Source organism: Pristis pectinata, chromosome 9, assembly GCF_009764475.1.
Source record: "Pristis pectinata isolate sPriPec2 chromosome 9, sPriPec2.1.pri, whole genome shotgun sequence".
In the NCBI taxonomy this organism is placed as follows: domain Eukaryota; kingdom Metazoa; phylum Chordata; class Chondrichthyes; order Rhinopristiformes; family Pristidae; genus Pristis; species Pristis pectinata.
This window is the reverse complement of record NC_067413.1, coordinates 27,971,510-27,994,762: the sequence shown is the minus strand read 5'-3', so window position 1 is coordinate 27,994,762 and position 23,253 is coordinate 27,971,510. Positions and strand designations below refer to the sequence as shown.

The 23,253-nt window shown below is 39.0% G+C and overlaps 1 protein-coding gene across 4 annotated transcripts in view; it reads right to left on the bottom strand.

The window, feature by feature from the left end:
• nbeal2 (neurobeachin-like 2) overlaps positions 1-23,253 on the bottom strand; it is a 192,044-nt gene that overhangs the window by 11,699 nt on the left and 157,092 nt on the right. For all 4 annotated transcript variants that reach the window (XM_052022635.1, XM_052022636.1, XM_052022634.1 and 1 more), the window contains 16 exons: positions 23,013-23,146; positions 21,088-21,195; positions 19,534-19,629; positions 18,884-19,008; positions 17,297-17,437; positions 15,606-15,736; positions 14,025-14,134; positions 12,476-12,593; positions 10,723-10,820; positions 9,681-9,797; positions 8,382-8,471; positions 6,645-6,754; positions 5,210-5,382; positions 4,461-4,555; positions 2,238-2,354; positions 773-934 (listed from right to left, as the gene is read on the bottom strand). In XM_052022635.1, the coding sequence (XP_051878595.1) occupies positions 773-934; positions 2,238-2,354; positions 4,461-4,555; positions 5,210-5,382; positions 6,645-6,754; positions 8,382-8,471; positions 9,681-9,797; positions 10,723-10,820; positions 12,476-12,593; positions 14,025-14,134; positions 15,606-15,736; positions 17,297-17,437; positions 18,884-19,008; positions 19,534-19,629; positions 21,088-21,195; positions 23,013-23,146 (1,925 nt within the window). The remainder of the gene's footprint in view (positions 1-772; positions 935-2,237; positions 2,355-4,460; positions 4,556-5,209; positions 5,383-6,644; positions 6,755-8,381; positions 8,472-9,680; positions 9,798-10,722; positions 10,821-12,475; positions 12,594-14,024; positions 14,135-15,605; positions 15,737-17,296; positions 17,438-18,883; positions 19,009-19,533; positions 19,630-21,087; positions 21,196-23,012; positions 23,147-23,253) is intronic.

Genomic DNA, 23,253 nt, shown 5'->3' with positions numbered 1-23,253 from the left:
ACTTCGAAAGATGGTATTTCTGACCAGGCATCATTCCCTTCAGATGACTCTGTAATGTCAACCTGGTGGGATGTGCAGTACTTAAAGAGGATAAAGTCCTACCATTGTCACAATTTCCACAATTTGGAATGAATTGATCTGTACAATCGGTATGCAAGACAAGTTTTTTACTGTACCTCGGTACAAGTGACAATAATAAACCAATACCAATAGATGGCCAGTCAGGAACCTGTAGAAAGAAAAGCGAGCTGGCCTTTTTGTGGAATGCCTCTTTAAAGATGCTGTGCAAGGATATTCTGTAGTTGTGGTCAAGTTGAAACAAATGCCAGTAAAATGAATGCTTGGGTTTAAAAACTTGATGGACTGTAAAATGAAGGGATTACAGGAGGTAAGGAGCTTTACACTTCTGAAGCCCAGGGAAAGAGTGAGGAATTGTTGCCGTAAATCTTAATTTCACCAGATTGAGAGGCTGGAGATGAAAAGAAGCTTTTAGGGATGTGTTGGGAAGAACAGAAAAGAAAGAACTAAAGAAACTCTTCTCCCAAAGATTGATAATATAAAGATATAATTTAGGATTATTGGAGGTTAAAAGTTGGAGTTATCTGGAAAAGATTGTTTCCCATTAATCTAGTTTTATTCATGTAACCTTGCTGTAACTGAGATATCCCATTCCAAGCATGTGTTACACCCCAAGTGTTTAATATCATTGCCTCTCAAATGAAACAGTTCTATTCTCAAGTATCAAAGAAAGGTTCTATCCATGTTGAGTTACCTTTGATAAAGCCCTGCTTTCTATGGTGCTATGGATGACAATCTGGCCTTCATATCCAATGACAAGGTTGCTGATGGTCATGGGTAGTGTGCTTTCACAGGGGGGCCGCAGGGTCCGCATGAACTGGCCACGGCGGATGGTGTGCACAATGACTGTACCATCCTGTGGAAAAAAAAACAAGCTGAAGTTTAATTTTTACTGACTATGGCAGTTTGAGAATTTGAATTCAGTGACAAGAACCTAAATATAAAAGCAATCCAGTTATCCAATATCCTATAGGTATTGAAACCTCCATTCCTCATGAATCTGAGTGGCTCCAGACCCACAACAATGTGATTAAGTTTTAAAAAAGCTTCAAGCAGCAGGATAGCAGGTCATTCAGTTATAGAAGATGGTCCACTAGCATCTACACAGGCCAAGTAGTGATGACATGTAAATGCCAGTATTGTCAGTGAGTATAATATCTCAAGGATGACACAATTTCAAAAAACTGCAGCACCTCATAGATTCCACAGATAAAAGCAACTAATGTAGCCCAAATTGGGAACATATCCAGGAACTAGAGACAAATGAATGTATTTCCACATTTCTGAAATTTCATTATCTGAGCACTGAACAGTACTTTAAAATGAAACTATTGTTTTCTCCCTAGTTTCCCATGAAAAACACAACAGTTTTGTGTGTGCAGGTCCAGGGATCTGGGTTCAATCCCAAGTTTGGGTGTTGTCTGTGTGGAATTTGCACGTTCACTGTGCACGTATCTGCCGAGTGCTGTGATTTCCTCCCACATCCCAGAGTCAGGCTGGAAGGTTAACTGGCCACTGTAAATCCCATTATATTCTTTCAGTGTAGGTAACTGCCAAGAGATCAAAGATGAATTGATGGGTGTGTGAGAAATAACCATGTCACAGGACTACAGTGAATATTTGAGGGAAAATGAGATTGATTGTATTTTTCTACTGGGAGCCAATTGTTGATTGACCTTCCATACCATAAAAAGTAAAAGTAAGTTAAGGAGGGCCTTTAAAGAGAGAAGAAAGGAGATACATTCTGAATTTAGAAGGCACCACCACTGCGCCAGGGGGCCACATGAGTGGCGATGGTGTTATGTTTTAAAAGAAAGTGTTAACGCTACTGAATGTATTGCCCAAATGACACTAAGAATGTAGAAGTTTTTGCATTGTTTTCTTTCTGTATATATATTTCATTATGAATAAAGTTTATTTTTGAAATTAAAAAATGCTGGCATCTCCATCAACGATAGGACTAAAGAAGTGGGGAATTGACAAGAAACCAGAGATGGAGGAATGACAAATTCTCTTTGGGTTGCAAGATGGTTGAAGGCAAGATATAGATGGTTGACACCAGACTGATCCCACCCGACATCAGAGGCAGTAAACGCAACCGATTTCATGAACTAGCCCGATCCTTATCACCTAAAAAAATCAGGTTAAATGTGATTTACCTTTGATCCTGATACTGCCATGTCAAGCTCAGTGCTTATGGCCACACAGGTGACTGCATCATCATGTCCATAGAGTACTTGTACTGGCTTCTGGGCCAATCCACAAGCAAAACCACCCTGAGAATACATGCATAAAATATAAATGAAATGGAGCATTTTATAACAAACAGCAGTCCTTTAAACTGTTTTTGCATAAGGGATTACAAATGTATCATCACACTAAGTACTGAGACTTGAACACAAAAAATTAGGCTTTCACTCAAGTGCATTACTGAGGGATTGCTGCAGTGTGAGAGCTGTCCTCTTTGGGATGTGATATTAAAGCAGGATTCTATCCTCTTATTCAATTACAATTGAAAGATTTCATTATATTCTTTTAAACAAGGGTATTAACTGTGGTGTCCCTGCTGATATTCACCCCTCAAGTAATATCACTAAAAACAAATTAATTAGGCATTTTCACATCTGGTTGTAAATGCTTGCTGTTTGCAAATTAGCAGCTATATTTCTGCAACACTGACTATAACCTAAAGTCAGCTAATGAGCTTCTGGGGATCCCCAAGTTGTGAAATGTAAAAATCCAAGCCAGCACACTATTGCCGAGTTGTCAGAGGTACTGAATTTTAGATGAGGGTTTTAAATTAAGACTGTACTTCTTAGAAGTCCATGGCAAAATAACAGGGGAGTTCTACCTTTGGCCTGACCGACATTTACTTCTCAACAGCATCATTTAAACAGATTTACAGCTTTGCAAACAGCTCTGTTTAGTCTGCAGGACTGCCATGAGCTACCAGTCGCTCATCACTTTAATTCTCCATCTTACTTCCACTGTGACTTCTGTGTCTATGACCTCCTACACTATTCCAATAAAGCTCAGTGTAAGCTTAAGGAACAGCACCTCATCTTCTGTCTAGGATTGTTGCAGCCCATGGGACTTAACACTGAATTCAACAATTTCACATAAACAACTTTTCCAATTTGTATCAGAACTAGCCAGTTCTGATATAAGATCGTCCACCTGTAAAAGCAACTCAGCTTTTCTTTCTCTACAGATTCTGCTGATTTCCTGGGTATTTTCAGCATTCTTTTTTGTCTCAGATGTACAGGAACTGCTGTGTATCTCACAGTTCTAGCTCTCTCTAACTTCTCTCATCCAACTATTAATGGGTGGCTCTGAAAGTATTGTATAACTTGGACAACCTCAGTCTGCACATTATCACAGACATTCCATTTGTTCGCTCTGCTCCTCCTCTCTCTGCAACTTCAACACACTTTTTTTTTCTCTCTGATCTGAAAAATTACCTCTATTTCCCTCTCCCCAGAGGCTTACTGGCCTATCAAGTATTTTCAGCACTTTCTATTTTTATTCCAAAGAAACAGATCTGTTTGTGGGATCTTGTTGTCTGCAAATCGGACACCACATTACCCTTAAACACTTACACTTCATTAGGAACAACATCTTGAAAGGCACTACATGAATCCTATGTAAGTGTGACGGTCTTTGAAAAACCAACGAGAAGATCCAACTACCCAAAACATACATTGTGTACTAGTTCAGAGAACCAAGCAAACTTTATCCATAAATAAACTACGTATCAATTCTCTAACTGGACATTCATATGACTGACAATAGTCTGGCAGCTTCAGACTTTCCATTCAACTAGAGGCTACAGAGCCACAGTTCACCGCTTGCTTCTATGAACACAAATCAGGAAATTACTTAGAAACAAGAGCTGGCCATTCAGCATTGAGATTCTGGTGATCCATCTGGTGAGGCTCCATATTCATTATTCTCTAGTATAGCAAAAAGCCATCAATTCCAGATTTAAAATTGATAATTGAGCCATCATTTACTGCTTTTGTGGACAACCCTTTGACATTCTGTAGATGAAAAGTGCTTCCTAACTTCTCTGAATTTATGGTGATACTCCATTGTCCATCCCTCATCAGTCTAAATTAACACTCTATCTACCTTATCAACTATTTTCAAAATCCTTAAGACCTCCAAATCATATAACGCATCAACTTTCTGTTATCTTGATAAAATAAACATGGATTATGTAATTTCTCTTGATGGTCTAATTCTTAGAGCATTGGCTACATCTGGTGAACCTGCACTACACTCATTCCAAGACAATATATCCTCCTGAATGCATCACATTCTTTTTACAGCCCCACAATGTCATTTTTCTCATTCTGATGTGTTAGTGGAAGGTATTTTACCTGCTGGATGAGCTGCCACACCATACAGGTGGTGTCTCTTGATCCAGAAATCAGATAAATGCCACAAAGGTCCAGTGCTAGACAAGTTACAATATCTGTAGGAAAAAAATTCGTAATTCAGTAAAATACATGAACTGCCAATTAACTGCAGCACTTGTTGCTTATTAAAGCAAGGGTTAGAAACTTCCCAACTCCCATCATTGGTATCAAAGCAATTTGAGGCCAATTCAGCAGGGTTTACATGAGAAGCCCACGTACTATGCCAAACATTTCACAGTGTGTAGACCATGCATTTGGCAAGGTTTACACCTGCAAAGTGATGAAAGGTGTTATTAACAGTGCTATCAACTTACCCACCAATAACCTACTCACTAATGCCCAGATTGGGTTTCACCACATAAGGTGTGGACCACTTGGCTCCAGATCTTGTCACAGCTTTGTTCCAAACATGGACCAGAGAGCTGAATTCCAGACATCAAGGGAGCAATTGACTCAGTGTGGCATCAATGACCCCTGGTAAAACTGAAGTCAATGGGCATCAAGGAGAAAACATTTCAATGGATGGAATCATACTTCATATAAAGAAAGATGGCTGTAGTAGCAGTTTTAGGTCAGTCGTTCCAGCCATGTGGAATGGCCTGTATCTGGATGGGTAAAACTAGATGCTGGTGCAGTATTTTTAGTTTTTCTCTCTCCTGATGAGCATAATAAATGTAATCATATGGTGATGAAGTTTGGTCATTACTAACCTATGTGCCTCATGATGTGTCCTATTACTTTGCCCTTGCTCAAGGATGTAACTCGGAGACTGTTGTCCCAGTGACCACCACTGAAAAGAAGTTTTCCATCATGGGAAACGACAAGGATCTTTGGCGATAAATCCACACCAGGAGCAAGTGGGCCAGATAGGAAACGTTGAGTCCTGCCAAAATAGTAACAGGATAAAAGAAAATCAGTTCAGTTTACATTTGAAAGGTGATAGTAACTTAAGAGGTCAGTGTGTGGGTGTTAAAGAAAACAGTATATCTGATTTGGTATGAGTCTTTGTTTTTGTGATTGGATGTCTGTGACTAGTGGTATTCCACATATATCGGTGCTGGGATCCTTGCTGTTTGTAATATACATGAATGATTTGGATGTGAGTGTAAGAGGCATGTTCAGTAAGTTTGGAGATAGCACTAAGATTGGTGGAATTGTTGACAGTGTGGAGCGTAGTCGTAGGTTACAGGGTGATATCGATGCGTTGGTGAAATGGGTTGAGAAATGGCAGATGGGGTTTAATCCTGATAAATGTGAAGTTATGGATTTTGGGAGTACTAATGAGGCTGGAACATACACCATGAATGGTGGAGCCCTAGGGAGTATTGAGGAACAGAGGGACCTTGGTATGCAAGTCCAAAGATTCCTGAAGGTGGTAGCATAGATAGATAACGTGGTTAAGAAGGCTTATGGGATACTGGCCTTCATTAGTTGGAGTACTGATTACAAGAGCAGGGAGGTTATGCTCTAACTTTATAAGACATTGGTCAGGCCTCAGCTGGAGTACTGCATGCAGTTCTGGTCACCACATTATAGGAAGGATGTGACAGTGCTGGAGAGGGTGCAGAGGAGCATCATCAGGACATTGCCTGGGATGGAGTGTTTCAGTTATGATGAAAGACTGGAGAGGTGAGATCTATTTTTCCTGGAGATGAGAAGGACACGTGGGGACATGATTTAGGTAGATAAAGCTATGAGGGGTATAAATAGGGTAGACTGCAGGAAATATTTCCCCATATCAGAGGTAGATAAAACTAGAGGACATAGATTTAGGATAAGGAATGAGATTTAGTGGGGATTTGCGGGGGACCTTTATCACACAGAAAGTAGTGAGTACTTGGAATACACTGCCTGAGAGAGTGGTAGAATCAGAGTCATTCACAGCTTTTAAGATGTGTCTAGATGAGGACTTATATTGCCCGGGCATTGGAGGCTATAGACAAGTGCTGGAAGATGGGATTGATGCAGATGGTGCCCACTGGTCAATGTTGATGTGGTAAGCCAAAGGGCCTGTTTCCATGCTGTATGACTCTATGAGTGTAAAAGGATATAGTGATTTAGTGGCTTGCATGCATTCTTTGAAGATGACTTTAACCCAAGATCTATGGTGGAGTTGTATAAACTGCAGAATAAAAGTAAACTTACTTTGCACTGGAGATGATCGGGTCCTTGGTAAAAGTGAAGTAATTTGAAATGTTTTTGTCATATGGCAGCCAGCCATGAGTTCCTATCAAACCATTCATACTCACTGTTACCTGAGAGAAACAAAAAAAGTAAATGAGTAGGCCTAGCAATATGTCAGAGAAGTGAGAAGTGCTCTATTTTTATGGAAAAAATAAGAGACAATAAAGATCAAATGGCAGAATTGTAAAGAGTGCACAGGAACAGAGCAATCTAAGTGTATATGAGCAAAAATCTTTGACCGTGGCGAGGCATATTGAGGGAATGGTTGCAAAATATAAGGGATCCTGTGCTTCATAAACAGAAGCTTTGAGTATAAAAGTTAGGAGATTATATTGAGCCATCATAAAACATGGGTTGTGCACAAATATATTTGTGTCCTTTTCTGCTCACCATATTTTAACAAAGATGTGAAGATCCTAGAGAAGGTGCCCAAGAGACTTACTATAACGGGTGTAGAGTTGGGAAGTTTCGGCAACAAAATTAGATTGTAGAAGCTTGGGTTGTTTTGGAACAAAGGAATTTGAGTGGAGATTTGATAAAGGTAGACTAGATCTTGATTTAACTATGGTAAATAATGAGAAACTGTTCTCAATAACAGATAGTTCAAGCATCAGGGGACATAGATCTGAAGTGATATGCAAAAGAAACATGGGAGATATGAGGAAAAGTATTTTACTAGTTGACTGACTATGATCTGGTCTCTAAGCTGATGGAAACAAAGGTACTTGGAGCTTTCAAAAGGGAAGTGAAAGCACCTTAAGAAAAATACCTTGCAGGGCTGCAGAGAAGGAGCAGGGGAATGACCTGACTAGATTATTCTACAAAGAGTCGGCACAGACTCAATAGCCAGTTGATAGCATGTGCTATTATAATTTAATGATTCAACAGCAGCAGATTGCAATAATCTATCTTGCCTTAGTTAGGTCCAAAACTAGTTGGATTGAGGCATGCACAAGCAAGTGTAAAGCAAGTTCACATGGTGGAGCACACAAGGGAAAATTGAATAGATGTCTTTGAAACATTTTCACCCAGCTGTTTGTCCATTCTCCATTTTCACACAACCACAATATCAAAAATTGTAACTATAAGGTTTCTTTCAACAACCATCATGAGGTGATTACTCATGAAATCAAACTTTTTAGACTCAGTTGCAAATCACTGAACTGGGGAGATTAAGGTAACCTGTCATTGAGTATTTACTAACAGCAGATGGTGCAGTTCATCAAGACATGCAACTTGAACTCTGCATTTTATTTGTCAGTAACTCAGAGACAAGAGGGGCAATTTCAATCCAACTTCTCCAGTGGTTGGGTTGTTACACCTGGAAGTTCTCAATTAGATTTTGCTATTGTCGCAAGAAGGATGGGTATCCAATTGAACCACGCTTTAAAAGTTGGAGTCTTAAAGTGTCATCAATCATCGTCATCTTGGGGAGTCAAAGTTTCAAGACTAGACATGTTGTTTCTCTGTCCTTTGTGAATTGATCGTTTCAGACATATGTCCAAGTCTAAGTTGAGCTCACATTGTTTTCTTCAGTTCCTCACCTTTTGAACATTGGCCACCAAAGTTTTGGACACTAAATTTATTTAGGCTTTTGTTAAATACTGATTTTTTCAAAGTCTTAATGACATTTATTTATGTTTTTTTTGGAAAATAAGAACCTGATGATTTTGGTCCTTTTTAACACTGTTTACTCACCAGAACATCTGGAGATCCCTGTGTGATAAAAGTGTGTGCTTGATTTTTTGGTACCACAGCTTGTACCAATGGAATATCATCACTGATGCCCTGTAAGAAGACAGATCATATTATATAAGCATATATACTGTATATTCTACTACTGATATATAATTATGTTTTTGGAAAGGTGTGAACTACAGGGCACCCTTTGAAACTCCCACATCAATTGAGCCAAGCATCTACTACTTTCCCATATTGCTCATCTTCTCCATCCTACCCATCCCTTTGTTAATGATTCCAGTCCACTTTCATCAACCACCTCCAGATCTTCTGTAGTCACAACGTCTTTAAGGTAGCCTAGTGATAAACCTTCATCCCCTGCATACCCGACAATGGAACTGTAAAAATATTGCCTCTTTAAGTTCTTTATATATTTCATAGTGTTCTTCAAGCCTGTGCTTCCACTTAATAAATCCCTTCCTCATCTCCATCTTAATACCCTTTGTTCCATATCACTTGATACACTTACCTCAAAGGCAAAGGCAAATTTATTGTCTCCATCTCTTTTCCTTTTTTCCCATCCTTCCTAATTTTTCAATACCCTGGGATGTTTTGCTCCCAGCTTTTGTCACCCTGCCATTGTGTTTCTGTAATAGCCTTTCCAAATATGTTTGCTATTGATTCATCCACCTTGCTGCTGCTGATGCATTTAGATATAGTCCTTTTAAATTAGGCCTTTCACTCATCTATGGATTTTTTTCCAACAATATTAATCAGCGACTATTTTGTCAGGGGCTGATTGTGGTGAGAAAGGAGAAAGGTAAACTCAAAGGTAAACAAATAGAAAGATGCCAGAGAAGGTTCAGATTTATTTGAATGATACCAGATGGAAAATTTTGAGGGATCCATCATTTGAGGGATTTTGATAGAGCAAAAGAGGAGAAATTGTTTACCCAGAGAGTGTTTAGAACGTGGAATATGATTTTACACGGAATATTTGAGGCTAATACCATGAATGCAATTTCTCTTAGTTTTTTTCTTTTATTCATTGATCAGATTTACATAGCACTGGCAAGGCAAGCATTTATTGTCATGTCTCAAAAGGAAGCTGGATAAATATACAGAGAGAAAATGAATGGGGAGTATGTTGAATGATATGAAAGTGAGAAGAACCCCCTGTGGAGCATCAACAGTGGCAGAAATCAATTCAACCAAATGGCCAGTTTCTATGCTGTAAAATTAATGCAACTCAATGTAGGCAGGAAAGGCATTCTCCCATCCATAAATACCTTTACGGTAGCACTAGTAACCATTTACCTCAACAAAGAATGACTTAAGTTGGCCTAGCTGATCAAAGACATTCGCTGTATAGCTGTCAAATCGTGCTGAGCGTCTGAGAGAATTCTCTGCGGTAAGTCGTGGAGGATGTGGCTCCTGGAAGAAAAGATGAAGCAAATAAACAATTACAGGAGTTATCATTTCTCTACTGTTGAGAATTTAGACTTTTTTGTTTATCTACTCTTCCATCACCTAAACTCTGCTCCTGCCGGGATGGGAGGATGAGTTGAGGAGAAATTTATTCATTCCAAGAACTCTGAAGCTTTAGAACTCTCTACCCCAGGGAGATGTGGATGGTGTTAGGTACATTCAAGACTGATGTAGACATTTGGACAATTAAGATTGTGAGCTGAAATATTGGCAGGTGGCTGCTTGGGTTTGGGAAAGGAACAAAGAGCAGTTGTTATGCTGGAAACTAAGCCGTGAAATGTATCTGTGATGAGTGGACAGTACAGTATAGTTCAGCTATGAAATTGCTTTATTAATGAATGCAATTCAGTTAAATAAATTATGCTTTTTTGTGACTTGAGTCACATACAGTCCAGATTAAGTACAACAATTCACCAGTTTAATGACCAAATACCAATACTAACTTCTGTAATTTACACTAAATTCAAATCCTCAAATTTGGATGCTGGCATTTGAACTCTCTTAACCTGGATATTACATAGTTACTATGCTACAGTACATCTTCATTGCTGGATTAGTAATTCCTTTTAAATTCATTGTTTTGCAGTGAGCCACATAGAGGATTTAAGTTCACTAGTTCAAACAGACCAGAAAAATCAATGGTTTGATCCCAGCCACTCAGGATTCCCTACCTGGCTTCAGCTGGAAAATATTGTAGGGGAAAACCATATTCAAAACATTTCAATATTAGGAGAGCTACTAATGTACATGTAATTAAAATCTGAAATGAATAAGGAAATGAGACAAAACTAAAAAGACAAGTAAATGCAATTGAGCAAATATTTTGAAATGTTTGTTTTCAGAAGAGGATAACAACACGATTTAAGTTTACCTTCAGGAGCTGGCATGGGGTTTGTCCAAAGTTACTGATGATCCCTTCTAAAGCCTTCCTTTCTGTCTCATCAGCAATTGCATCCAGATCCACAGCACCTGTGCAGAAAGGATTGAATTAATACTGGAGGCAATGTTAAGTAATACAACTCCAATTCTATAACATCATAAAGGCTCAGAATCCAATTGGGGATTGTACCTACATGACCCTTATCCTCAGATCAAGTCAAAATACTGTTACATTAGTAATGTAAAGAGTTGAAAAATAAAAAGTTTAAATCGCAGTTAAAGAAGTTCTTTTGAATTGTAATCATTGTTGTCATTCTGGAAAGCATGGCTGCTATTTTATCTATTCTTATGGGATGTAGGACTTGCTATAAATATGAGCATTTATTGCACATCATTTATTTGCTCTTGAGGTGACAGTGGTTAAGTTGTCTTCTTGAGCTGCTGCAGACTGTGTGGTGAAGGCTCTCCCACAACGTTGTCAGAGAGGTAGTTACAGGCTCCAGGATTTTGACCCAGGAATGACGAAGGATCACAGATATACTTTCAAGTAAAATGATGTGATCTGTCAAGTAAAATGATGTGATCTGGATGAGAAAATGGAAGTGGTGACACTCCCATATCTTGATGTTAAGGCTAGTCACTCTCACATCATCTCTGAAACTCAGCTTGACTGTGGAGGAATACAGTTCTGCTGTTGCTGATGGCCGACAGTGCCTCATAGATGCCTTGTATTGACCTGTTCTGAATTTTTCCCAATTAGCCTGATGGTAATATCATGTGACATGGATTATGTTCTCCTTGTGAAGAAAGGATATTTTTGTCTCCACAAACACTGCATGGTACCGATAATGTCAAAGGCAGGTGCATCTGTAGCAGCTAGACAGGTCAGCAGGAAAGTGAGTAGGGCCTCACTTCTAATTAGTTTTCCCATCACCTGCTGTAATCTGCCAACCACCCCCTTCTGGACTCGGGCAGCTTAGACTGTAGTCGTGCGACTGAATCATTCTCAATAATAGATTTTAAAGTCTCTATCTAAAGCACATTTCTGTGTGCCTTCATTACTCTTAGTGCTTCAATGTGGCTATTTCTTGCTTGATTGATGAAAACTTGAACTGATTTATCACATGAGACAGATGTAGATAATTTTGCAATGAATCAGAGGATGGAGGAGGAGAAAGTATAATATACAGTGGTTTATAAACTAGAATATACCATCTGAAGGAACATGAAAGCATGCTCAATAATAACTTTCAAAAGGGAATCGAATACATGAAAAGGAAAAATGGCAAAGCTATGATGAAATGAATGGATATCAAGGCAAATTGGAAAGAACTCCCAAAGAGCCAGCACAATAACAATGGCTGAATGCCTCTTTCTATAATGTAAACATTTATTGTTCACTAGTGAGGCTGCCCATCAGTAGCGGATATCAACAGTATCAACTCTCTTTTACACACTCAGAGATGCGGAAAACAAAATTATGACTTGTATACATTATTTCCAAGTGGGCAAATTTAACTTTGATTTTGCCTACAACTTTCAACAAAACTTTGACCCTCCTCTGATTAATCCCAGAATGTGATAGATTCAAAACAAATCTTAAAAGATTACAGTGAATTATTCTTTAAGCATGAGAGCCAATGAGAGAACAGCTTGAGGTGAATTAACTTCTGGTGTTCTGATGAGCCCCATCTTATAACCTTACACTTAAGACTGCACGGTTGTCACCTGTGCAGTTGCCATACCTTCATATGTGCAGTAATAAAAGACATTCAGTGCTTCAACAGCTGCAGGCCCCCTCTGCTTGTAGCCAAAGATTAGGTCAATCCAATCATGGAGGTTTGCAGAGACATGCTCTGACTCCTGCATACAAAGTTGATAAAACATAGTCATGTAATTGAGACAAACAAATGCACAAAGCAGATGAGAGGATCAGAGTGGAGGGGGTTAAGTGGGATACCAGGAGTATTAGGAAGGCAATGTGCACAATGCAGATGAACACCAACCTGCAAGAGTGAAATCTAACAGTTTAAATGATTAATGAGTGAACTATACATGGTATATATGTATGTAACTGACAAAATGACATAGGCACATGGGATAACACACAAGATGCTGGAGGAACTCAGTGGGTCAGGCAACATCTGTGGAGGGAAATGGACAGACAACATTTTGGGTCGAGACTCTTCACCTGAACTGAGAGAGTCAGGGAGTGGTGCTGGAGTAGGTTTGAAACATGGACTGCTCCACATAACCAACAAAAAGGCAGGCATAGCTGGGCCCATGTGAGGGCCTATCACTTCACCTTTGATTTAGAGAAAGTGGTAGAGTCAAAAGAGAAGTTGTTAAAGGTAAGCACAAGTTCTGCCAGGCAGAGGAAGGTGATAGTAGAGGGAACTGATTAGGTCTGTGTTCTAGAAAGAAACGGAGAGCCCTAGGGCCTTCCTGTTGGGGGATGTAAGTGTATAGGGACTGGACGTCCATGGTGAAAATGAGGCGGTGGGGGCTAGGAATTTCAGGCAGTCCAGATGAAGGGTCTCGACCCGAAATGTTGACTGTCCGTTTCCGTCCACAGATGCTGCCTGACCCACTGAGTATCTCGAATGTTGCTCCAGATTCCAACATCTGCTGTCTTTTGTGTCTCTATAGGCACAGGGTTCATTGTTAGTCTTCAATGAAGTGTAATCCATGTTCTGAAACTCCTAGTATTGCCCAGAGAATATTATAGATGATAATTACTATTACTACAAGTTTGTCCATCTGCAGGTACCCTACATTATGGACTAGAATCTAATTGGGACACAGGGGGATTTAAATATAGAATGATTGATACCTGAGTAAAGTGCAGGCTTGGAATTACTCATGAGCCATGGAGTCTTAATATTTAAAGTAGCAAACATGTAAGGAAAAGAAAGAAATGACACACATTTGGGATAATATCTTGCATTTGGCATGCTGTACTACTTATTTACTGCATCTGTTACCACAATAAAGGCAGATGGAGGGGTAGCAACTGATGGGAATTGTCAAGAAGCAAGTTTTCTACAGACCTGGAGATTAAAATACAATAAACGTCACACCTCTCACATCTGATTTCACAATGGGACCGGTGAAGTACCTGGTTGTTCAGGTGGATGGGAAAAGGGGCATAATGCAGGATTGCAACTGAATTTGACCTTGCCAATATGGCATTTCATTGCTCTCAAGGGACCTTGGAAAGAGTTTATGGAAGAAAGCTCAGGAATTGGTTAAAAAAACTCTAAACTATTTTTTTTCTTTCTTCCTCTTAGTTACCAGTGCTTTTCTGTGCTTGTAAATGAAGTCTTCAGGAGATTTTGCCCACTTTGGAAGGACAATATCAGCCACATTCTCGCTGGTCATCTGCAGGCAACCGAGATCAAACCCTAGGGAAAGGGAGGGGCACAGAGTCAGGAAGTTAGATATAAAGACATTGAGAGAGTGAAACATAGAAAGACAGATACTGAGACATGGAGGAGAAGAGGTGGGTGGTGGATAAAAGGGATGTGAAAATAAGAGAAAGGAAGTCAAGTGACAGAGTGTGTCAGAGAAAGGTGGACACAGAGAGATATATGGAGGAAAACTGAAACATATACAGGGGATCCTCGCGTTACGACCGTTCAGATTATAGAAATTCACCCTTACAGAATTCACAGATCATTACCCAGAAACGTGAGATATGGAATAAAATTTGCTCTCACAGAATTTATGTGAAAACACAATAAATCAACACAAAATTTATATTTGTTCAACATATGTAGATGACATGGCTTTGCATTATGGAAAATCATGATAAGGGCTGTTTTCCAGGAATGCAACCCCTCCCCCATAAGATGGGAGTTAACTGTATAGAAGAAAATGAAATTCCATCAGGGATTTCTTCCTTGTTATTTCTCTTCCTCTCTTTAAGCCAATGCTAAATGCTGTAGTAGGAACAGGCAAGAGTTGGACCTGTCCCTTCCCCCATACTCATTGGTGGCCGAGCAGAAATGTTGAGACCTTTGCAATGCTGTTCTAAAGTGGCTAATGTTAACACCACCAGCATTTAATTATAGAAGGTATCATGGCCAATTTTAATTCTGGGTGATGTGTACCAGGCACACTTCTCAACAGGGCCAGTAATACAGCAATCAGGATCAGGAATCATGATGGATTTTCTATTTGCTTATGCAAAGACTGCAGAAGCCAATTGTAATGCTGAGGTAAACTTGGTACAGCCCTCAATTTTAATTCCTGCTGTTCAATGTCACTATCCAATGTATTTTACTTCATAAGCCAATGGCCCACTTGCTTCTGTCCACTTCAAGTGATGTCAGCTGTGATCAGTGGTAGTACTTTGGCCTCTGAATCAGATAATTATGGCTTCAAGTCTGAATCCTGAAATGCAAGTACTTAACTCAAGCCAACAGTTCAGTATGGTACTGAGAGAATGCAATAATCTTAATGGTGCTCTCAGTTGGACAAGATATTAAAATAAGGCTTTGCTTACCCTTTCAGGTGGATTTTAAAAATATCTCAAGCCACTCTGGGGGCTCAGTCAGCATCCTGGCTATTATTTATCTCAGAGCTATTATTAAATCACTGCACTACTCATTGAACTTAGTCTTGTTGAATTGTGCTAATTGGGTGCACAATTTTCCCTTATTATAACAGCAACTGCACTTAAAAAAATACTTAAGCAGTTACAAAGCACTTTGCTGTACCATAAAGCCATGAAAAGTGATTTATAAATGTGTGTCCCATTGCATTTCTTAACTAATAGTTTCATTGTTTTATTACATTTAAAAGTAAAACCAAGTCGTCATTAAAAATGAGAACCTCAATGGTTTTCAGGTAAGGAATCAGAGCTCTGCCTACCATTCTGGTTCTCCAGAAATTCTGGGAAGTAGAAGAATTCTGGAGTTAGCTCCTTCACATCGACAGGATTGTCTATCCGGACCTGCCAGGCTGCGGGGATTGAGTGGAACTGACGGTCTGCACAATCAAATCTGTGGGACACAAATATTTAACATTTATGGAATAGGACATGGTGTTAGTGAGCAGTTAGGATGCAGTTCACTGCTCAAACCTTCAAAAGGAACACCACTTATTAATTAAACATTTTTCTTGGTATTGAGAAGGGCTATAAGTACTCTAGGGCTGTTTCTCCCATTGTGTGATTCCTGATCATTGTGGTACTCTGTGTCAAAAACGTGGCACCTGCAACATCTAATAGAAAGACAGGATCTTTGGGGCCCTAATTTTTCCAAGAACCTCAACTTGGAAGCATCTTTCTTTATTATTGGGGCCCAATGTAATCTTCAATATAATTCCATCAAGTGCAGGTAAAATGCTGGTACATGTAAGTTAATTTTTTGTTCATAGTTTGTGCTCATCAGAATGAACTCTTAATATTTGAATTGAATGCATTCTATTTTGGGCTTCTTGCAGTGTTTACATATAGAGTCAACCTTCCTCTACACTGTTCCATTAACTAATCTCAAAGGAAGTAGAGCACGATATGTATATATAGAATAAAGCTCCATCTAAACTGTAATTAAGTACCTGGGATAGGTAGAGTCACATTCAATACAAAATAAAACTCTATTTATACCATTGCATTAAACACTCACAGTGCTCATGTACCGATTCAAGTCTGGGCATCAGTTTGAAGGCAATTTGAGAACAACTTTGCTCTTGTGAACCTCCACACTAAGATCTGATTGAGATTGTTCAAGTTCACCTCACAGCTTTATTGTGAGCTTTATCTTGGACTTTATTGTGGCTATTCCACATCACAATTCTAATTTCCCACTTTTGGTCAATTTGTTTCAATACCCTCACATGTCAGCAACCTATCTGTTCATGCAAGCTCCATTGCCTTTCGTGTGGAAAAACTTTTCCAGATTTTACCCCAAAAGAGCTTGGTTTTAATTTTTAGATTCTGCCTTTTGTGTTGGATTAAGAATGTAAGAACATATCAAACAGCAGCAGGAGCAGGTGATGTGACCTCTCACTTCATTTCCACTATTCATCGAAGTCAGAGCTGATCCTTTACCTCATCCTCTTGCCCAGTAGGAAAATTAGTTTCTTTATATAGAGTCTATCAAATCCACTTAGCTTGTTAAAAATATCATCCTCTTGGATAGATTAAATTGATAAGATCTTTATTAGTCACACGTACATCGAAACACACAGTGAAATACATCTTTTGCGTAGTGATTTTGGGGGGCAGCCCGCAAGTGTTGCCACACTTCCGGCGCCAACATAGCATGCCCATAACTTCCTAGCCTGTACGTCTTTGGAATGTGGAAGGAAACCGGAGCACCTGGAGGAAACCCACACAGACACGAGGAGAACGTACAAACTCCTTACGGACAGTGGCCGAATTTGAACCCGGGTCTCTGGCGCTGTAAAGCATTATGCTAACCACTATGCTACCGTGCCTGCCTGGAATGGAGATCCCACAGTTTACTACAATGTATAATCTTGGTTAATGTAATTCTGTACAATTGACCTCAGTCTGGAGCTATGGTGAAGATCCTCCAACTCAATGAGAATGTGCTCACCTGCCGCTCTGTAGCTGGATGTGCAAGGTAGTGAAAGGTTCGATCCGGATCATGTAGTGCATGACTCCAGCTGCATTGGAATAGTGTGTACCATAGTGGAATTTATCAATGTTTCCTGTGGGATCTTCAAAGCTTTCATACCTGAGTGATGAATTAGAAAGAGTTAGATCACTCACCATTCCTGCACACTATTTAGCACACCTCAGTTTCCAAGAAGTAATTATTTACCACTCTCCTGAATTATCAGGTAGCACATTCTTATCCCTTTATTCATAGGAATAAGTTCAACTATTCAACACCTTCAGCTCATTGCTGCTGTACATTTCAGAGGCATAGATTCGCTACAGCAGGGACCCCAAAGCACTGGGGAGGTACCAATGATATGACCTCCATAAATTCCTCTAAATCTACTGGCAAGATAACAAAACCATCGTCATTCTCCTCACCGTAACCAAGATCCCCAGAAGAGGCTCTAGTTATATATAGCCAACTCCAATGGGCAGGCTACCTTGTATGTATGTCTGATACAAGGCTTCCAAAGCAGACACTCTCCTTTGAGTTCTGCCATGGCAAGAAATTACTTGGAGGACACAGGAAAGAATTCAAGGATGTTCTCACGGCTTCTTTGAAAAGCTATAAGACCCTCATCAAGTTGTAGGAATCCCTCACCTGTGACCATTCAAAATAGAAAGATATTCTGGAATGGCACTGAAAACTTTGGCTGGAGCACCAGAGGCTCAGCAAATACTGAGGAAGGAGTACACCTCCTCTCATTCTAGTACCCCTTTGCCCCTTCAATACCTCCTGTCCCACCGGTGGCTGTCTGTGGATTCCATATTAACAACATAAACCAGCTCAGAGCTGAAGTGGATGCAGATCAGCCTCAACACTGAGGGAATATCTAAGCTGATGATGTGGCTGATCTATCCCTGAACTCATATACCTACCTTCCACAATATACCTTGATAGAGTAACCCAAGATAAAATTATTGATCCCAGCTTTGAAAGCTCTAATTGATCCAAATTTTTCCACTAACATTTGTAGAGATGAGATTATTTCTGATCTTGCACTTGAATTGTTTAGCTTTAATTTCACTATTTTGGCCAAAGAAATTCTCTATAAGCTATAAGTTTTAAATTCCTTAATCATTTCAAAGATCATGCTCAGATTGCCCCTTAACTTTCTAAACTGAAGACAATTACCTAATTGTAATTATGTCAGTGGCATATTTTCCAAGTTTTTTTTCCCTTCCTGAAGGTGCCAATGTTTACACAAGTTAGGTACTTTGGTTACCAGTATCTCTCAGGTGCCAAATCCAAGTGATCAGCCTTCATCCATGAGGCTCAAAGGTACAGGCTTCTTAAACTGGATAAGGTGTCACTTGAAGCTGGTTTCTGTCATCATTTGATATCTGTGGACATTCCCTCTTCAGCAAGGGCCACTTGATAGCAATCCTCAGTTAACACTTTGTCTGGATTTCCCTCATCTTATGATGGTGACAAAATGGCTGGATATGTGGACCATTGTTTATCAGGCTGAAAATATCACCATTCAAGCAAAAACAAAGGAAACAAGTATCAACTTACTTCTCCTTTACATCCTTTGCATGCTTATCATTCACCACACCAATTGGACGAGAGAGATCTCGGAAGACATTTGGATTGTTCAAATCTAATTCTTCAGATGTGTAGTCACAGATGATCCATGGAAACTGAGTTAAATGGAATAAAGTTCAGCAATCAAAAACAAACAAAGCCTTCCATCCTCTAGATTCAAACTTTTTTTAAATATAACATAATGGCCACATGAATTCAATGTTAAAAAACAATATTGCTCCCAGTCATTAAGTGAAATGAATTTTGTGCAGTCTTGAGCCTAAATTTTAATAGTCAGAATTCCAATCAGTAAACTATACAGAATTTAACATGAAATAGAAGTGTCAGTCAGGGAGACCAGAGAAATGGGAACATATAGAGAAAGCTTTACTCAGTACCCCTACTATACTGTTTCTGCCCTGGGCAAATGTAGGAAGAGATGTATTATAACTATGTTGTTCCCATCCTTTATGTGTCTGATATTGATATACAGTATGTACATTTTCCATCCTTTTGAGAGTTCATGAAGATATGAAATTTGAACCTCATTGATTAAGAGTTGTATGTGCTGGACAGGAAGAGCACTGGGGGCTGAAGTGGAAGGGTCACAGGAACTCATTGCTCCTACAGGACAAACTTACCACTGGGTATTGAGACAGATCATTATAGGTTCTTCCTGCAATGGTGTTAAGTTGCATTAAGTACTCAAAGTTGGATATCTTTCTCTGAACCCATTTCTGAAAGAGAATAGTGGCATTTACTACATAGTCAGCAAAGTCATAAGACCAACCTCTTTTATGCAATGATGGTGTACAGCACAAGAACTAGAAAGTTATATTAAGTCTTTGTAAATGACTGATAAAGTATCAGTTGAAGTATCAACCTGAATTCAGTGGCAAGAATTATAATGAATACTGGAAGCATCACCATTATTAACTAGGGAAAAGGAGTGTAACTTCCAGCACCTGTACACTGAAGTACAAAAACAAAGTAGTTGCTGCTTGAGCTGCCCTGCTCATTGTAAAGTTCCAATAAAGCAATACGCTGCCATGAAGTTCTGACATACATGCAAAAATATGAAGTTGGAATGTATAGCCACCAAACACAGCAAAAGAAAAGTTGAGACTGTCCATTTGATTATACATTAATCTTTAATGGCTTGGAAAGTTTTAACTAATTACTTTCAATCTATCTCACCAACACTGAAAACATACTGCATGGAGATTAATTTCTTCAACATTTTTATTATGATGGAAGTTCTTTAAAAAAACAGATGTTTTTTTTCAGCATTTTTATCTTTCTCTGCTTTAATACCATCTTTCTCTTTATTGAAATATGGCTTTCTATATATGTTATTATATTGTATTAAATCATTCAACTTAGATTTCCTGGGTAAGGGGTCCATGGGGTACAAGTACATTCCATAGCTGTGAGGTCTGAATGTGCAATACACCACTGGCTTGTGTCATACTCTGCTTCTGAAATTTGGTTCCACTTAAGCCAAAGAAACCAAATTTTGGAATCAGAGTACAAACTTGGAACTGTGACTACATGCAAGTAATCTGGAACAAATGACTACTCTACAGATCTCAGTTAAGAATTGTTCAGTTTGATTGACGGAGTAGAATGCTGCCATGTGCTCCTGTTCACATACCACAGATTGTCCTACATTGTTTCAGCTAATATAACCTCAGTTGCAGTGTAGAGGTCCATGGAATGCCTGTGGCAGAGATTCTATTCACTTATGTTAAAACACAAAATCTAAGCCATTGTCTCCATTTTTGCTCATCACACTTTAGGAAGAAGGCTGAGGTGAAGAGATTTCCTAGAATGATTTCAGGGATTAGAGACTTCAGTTATGTGAGAGATTAGAGAACCTAGGATTGTTCTCTTCAGAGTAGTGAAGATAAAAGGAAGATTTAATAGAATTATTAAGTAGAGGATACAAATTAGAAAAAAAAACTGATGGATGATGAGAAGGATTTCTTTTATGCACAGTTGTAATAACTACAATTCTCTGCCTAAAAAAATTATAGAGCCAGACTCAATTAGAACTTTAAAGTGGATTAACACTTGGAAGGAAAGACTTTTAGGGCTTTGGGGAAAGAGCACAGGTGTGGGGTTAATTTGATAGTTTTTAAAGAGCCAGTACCGGTCATTGACATCACAATTCACACAGTAGCACAGCATCTTACTTGAGTTAATCCAGACGCTTTCAGCAGTTCCTGGGGAGAGTGGCTATCGAAGTAGAAGAGGTTGGGGGGCCGTGCTGCCAGGATGCGCGAGTACACTTTGTTTCGGACCTGCACACAAAACAAGAGAAACTAAATCAGATAGGAATATAAAGTCCATCTTTGGAATGAGTAACATACAGCAATAATCCTAGGAAGGAATGTGATCTCACATCTTTATTTGCACAACATGATTATGTGCCACTTTATATTTCTTTATGCATTAATTAGTCAGATGAAAAGGTGAGCATGAATGCACACGGTCATTGTGTATGCTTTATTTCTTGCTTATTTACATTACCAATGAAACTAGGTAAGGGTTGCTGAAACAGTTTTTCTCTACCATAAATGTTACAACAATGACTGCACTTCAAAAAATATTTTACTCTTGCACCGTCTTATAGGTCATGAGAGATGCTGCAAAAGAGAAAATTTTCTTTAATTCAGTTCTAAACAGGCATTATCTTGCTCAACGTTTACACAAGTGACATGGGGGCACAGTCTTGTCAGATTTTTGCAGTGATATACATGTCCCAGAGTGTTCACACACACCACCTCCCTTTGCTGCAAACAACATGTTACTTTCTACATTTTTAGTAGGTTTTCTTTAGTGTTGCTGCAAATACCATCATTTAGACTAGGCAGGGCTAACAGCAGAACATTCTTCATGGTAGGCTTCTATTTTCAAGTTAAATATATCAAGGTCATACCACACTGGACTCAAAGTGTATCGAGGTCATGCCACAATGTATCAAGATCATACCACACTCACATCAACTCTTAAAGATACATTCACATTCATATATACTATACTCTCAACATATCATCCAAGCTATTGCTTGTCCTTAGAATCACATCCATTGTGCGTATATGGACAAACTTTGACGTCACTCTGCCAAGTCTATTATTCAAACCCAAGATAACACCACTGAAAATAAGGAAGTGAGGCAACTTTGAAGCAGGAACACTTAATGTCGATTGTTTTGTTCAGCCATGAACAAAACAATCGACACACTCACTGATGTAGGAGATTGTGGGTTTATAGTCCAAACCTAAGAGTTCATGACAAAATCTAGGTTGACACTTCAGTGTATTATTAGGGGAATGCTATTTATAAAGCAACTAATGAACAACACATTAAACTCCTCACTTTCCTCTATTTAGATGTAAAGGGATCTGTGGCTTTTGGTAGTAGTGTAGGGGAGCTCTCTCTGGTATACTGGCCAATATCTCTCTTGCTAGACATCACTGAAGCAGGCATTTTTGATTCAAAAGCAAAAAAAATGCTGGAAACACTTAGCAAGTCAGGCAGCATCTGTAGATCCTGCATCAGAACTGACAAAGAATCTTTGATCTGAAACATTAATTTTGTTTCTCTTTCCACAGATGCTGACTAACCTGCTGAATATTTCCAGAATTTTCTGTCTTTGTTTCAGATTTTCAGCATCTATGTTTTTTTTTTATTTTCAGCTACCTCTTGGTCATTTGCTATCTGATGTTTGTGAGGCCTTGCTGTACACAATTGCATGCTGCCTGTCTCTATATTACATCTGTGTCTTCTAAAGAGCTTTCTTGGCAAAGGAGAACTTTGCTGTATTTTTATCTCATGTCAAGATCATATATAAATGCAAGTCCTTTTATCTCCAGTCCCACACCAGAATAGTTGATGCTTAAATATCCTCAGTAATGGCCTAGTTGTATCAAATCACTTCTCACAGCGATTTGAAGATGACGTGCCACTATCTTCTCAAGGCAACTAGAGATTGACAATAAGCACCAGCTTGCCAGAAATAAGTAACATTCCAAAAATTAAATCCTAAAAATGATCCAAACCACATATCAATTGATTATAGAAAAGACATTGCTTAAAAATAAGACAAACACTATACCTTTTTTTTGAAGTTCACAAAGTAGTTTGATTGATCAATGAAGAAGAACTCCAGAGCAGATCTCCTCAAGTTATAGCGCCTGAGATGTGCTTCTCGGAGATGAGAGAGGGGACGTTTGAAATCATACCCAATACCTGAAAGAGAAACACTACAATTCAGTTTATCTTGTTCCTTTTTCCTCCCTTTCTCTTGATGGTCATGATTCACTCCCAAAACCCATAGCTCCACCGCTAAGGAGGAC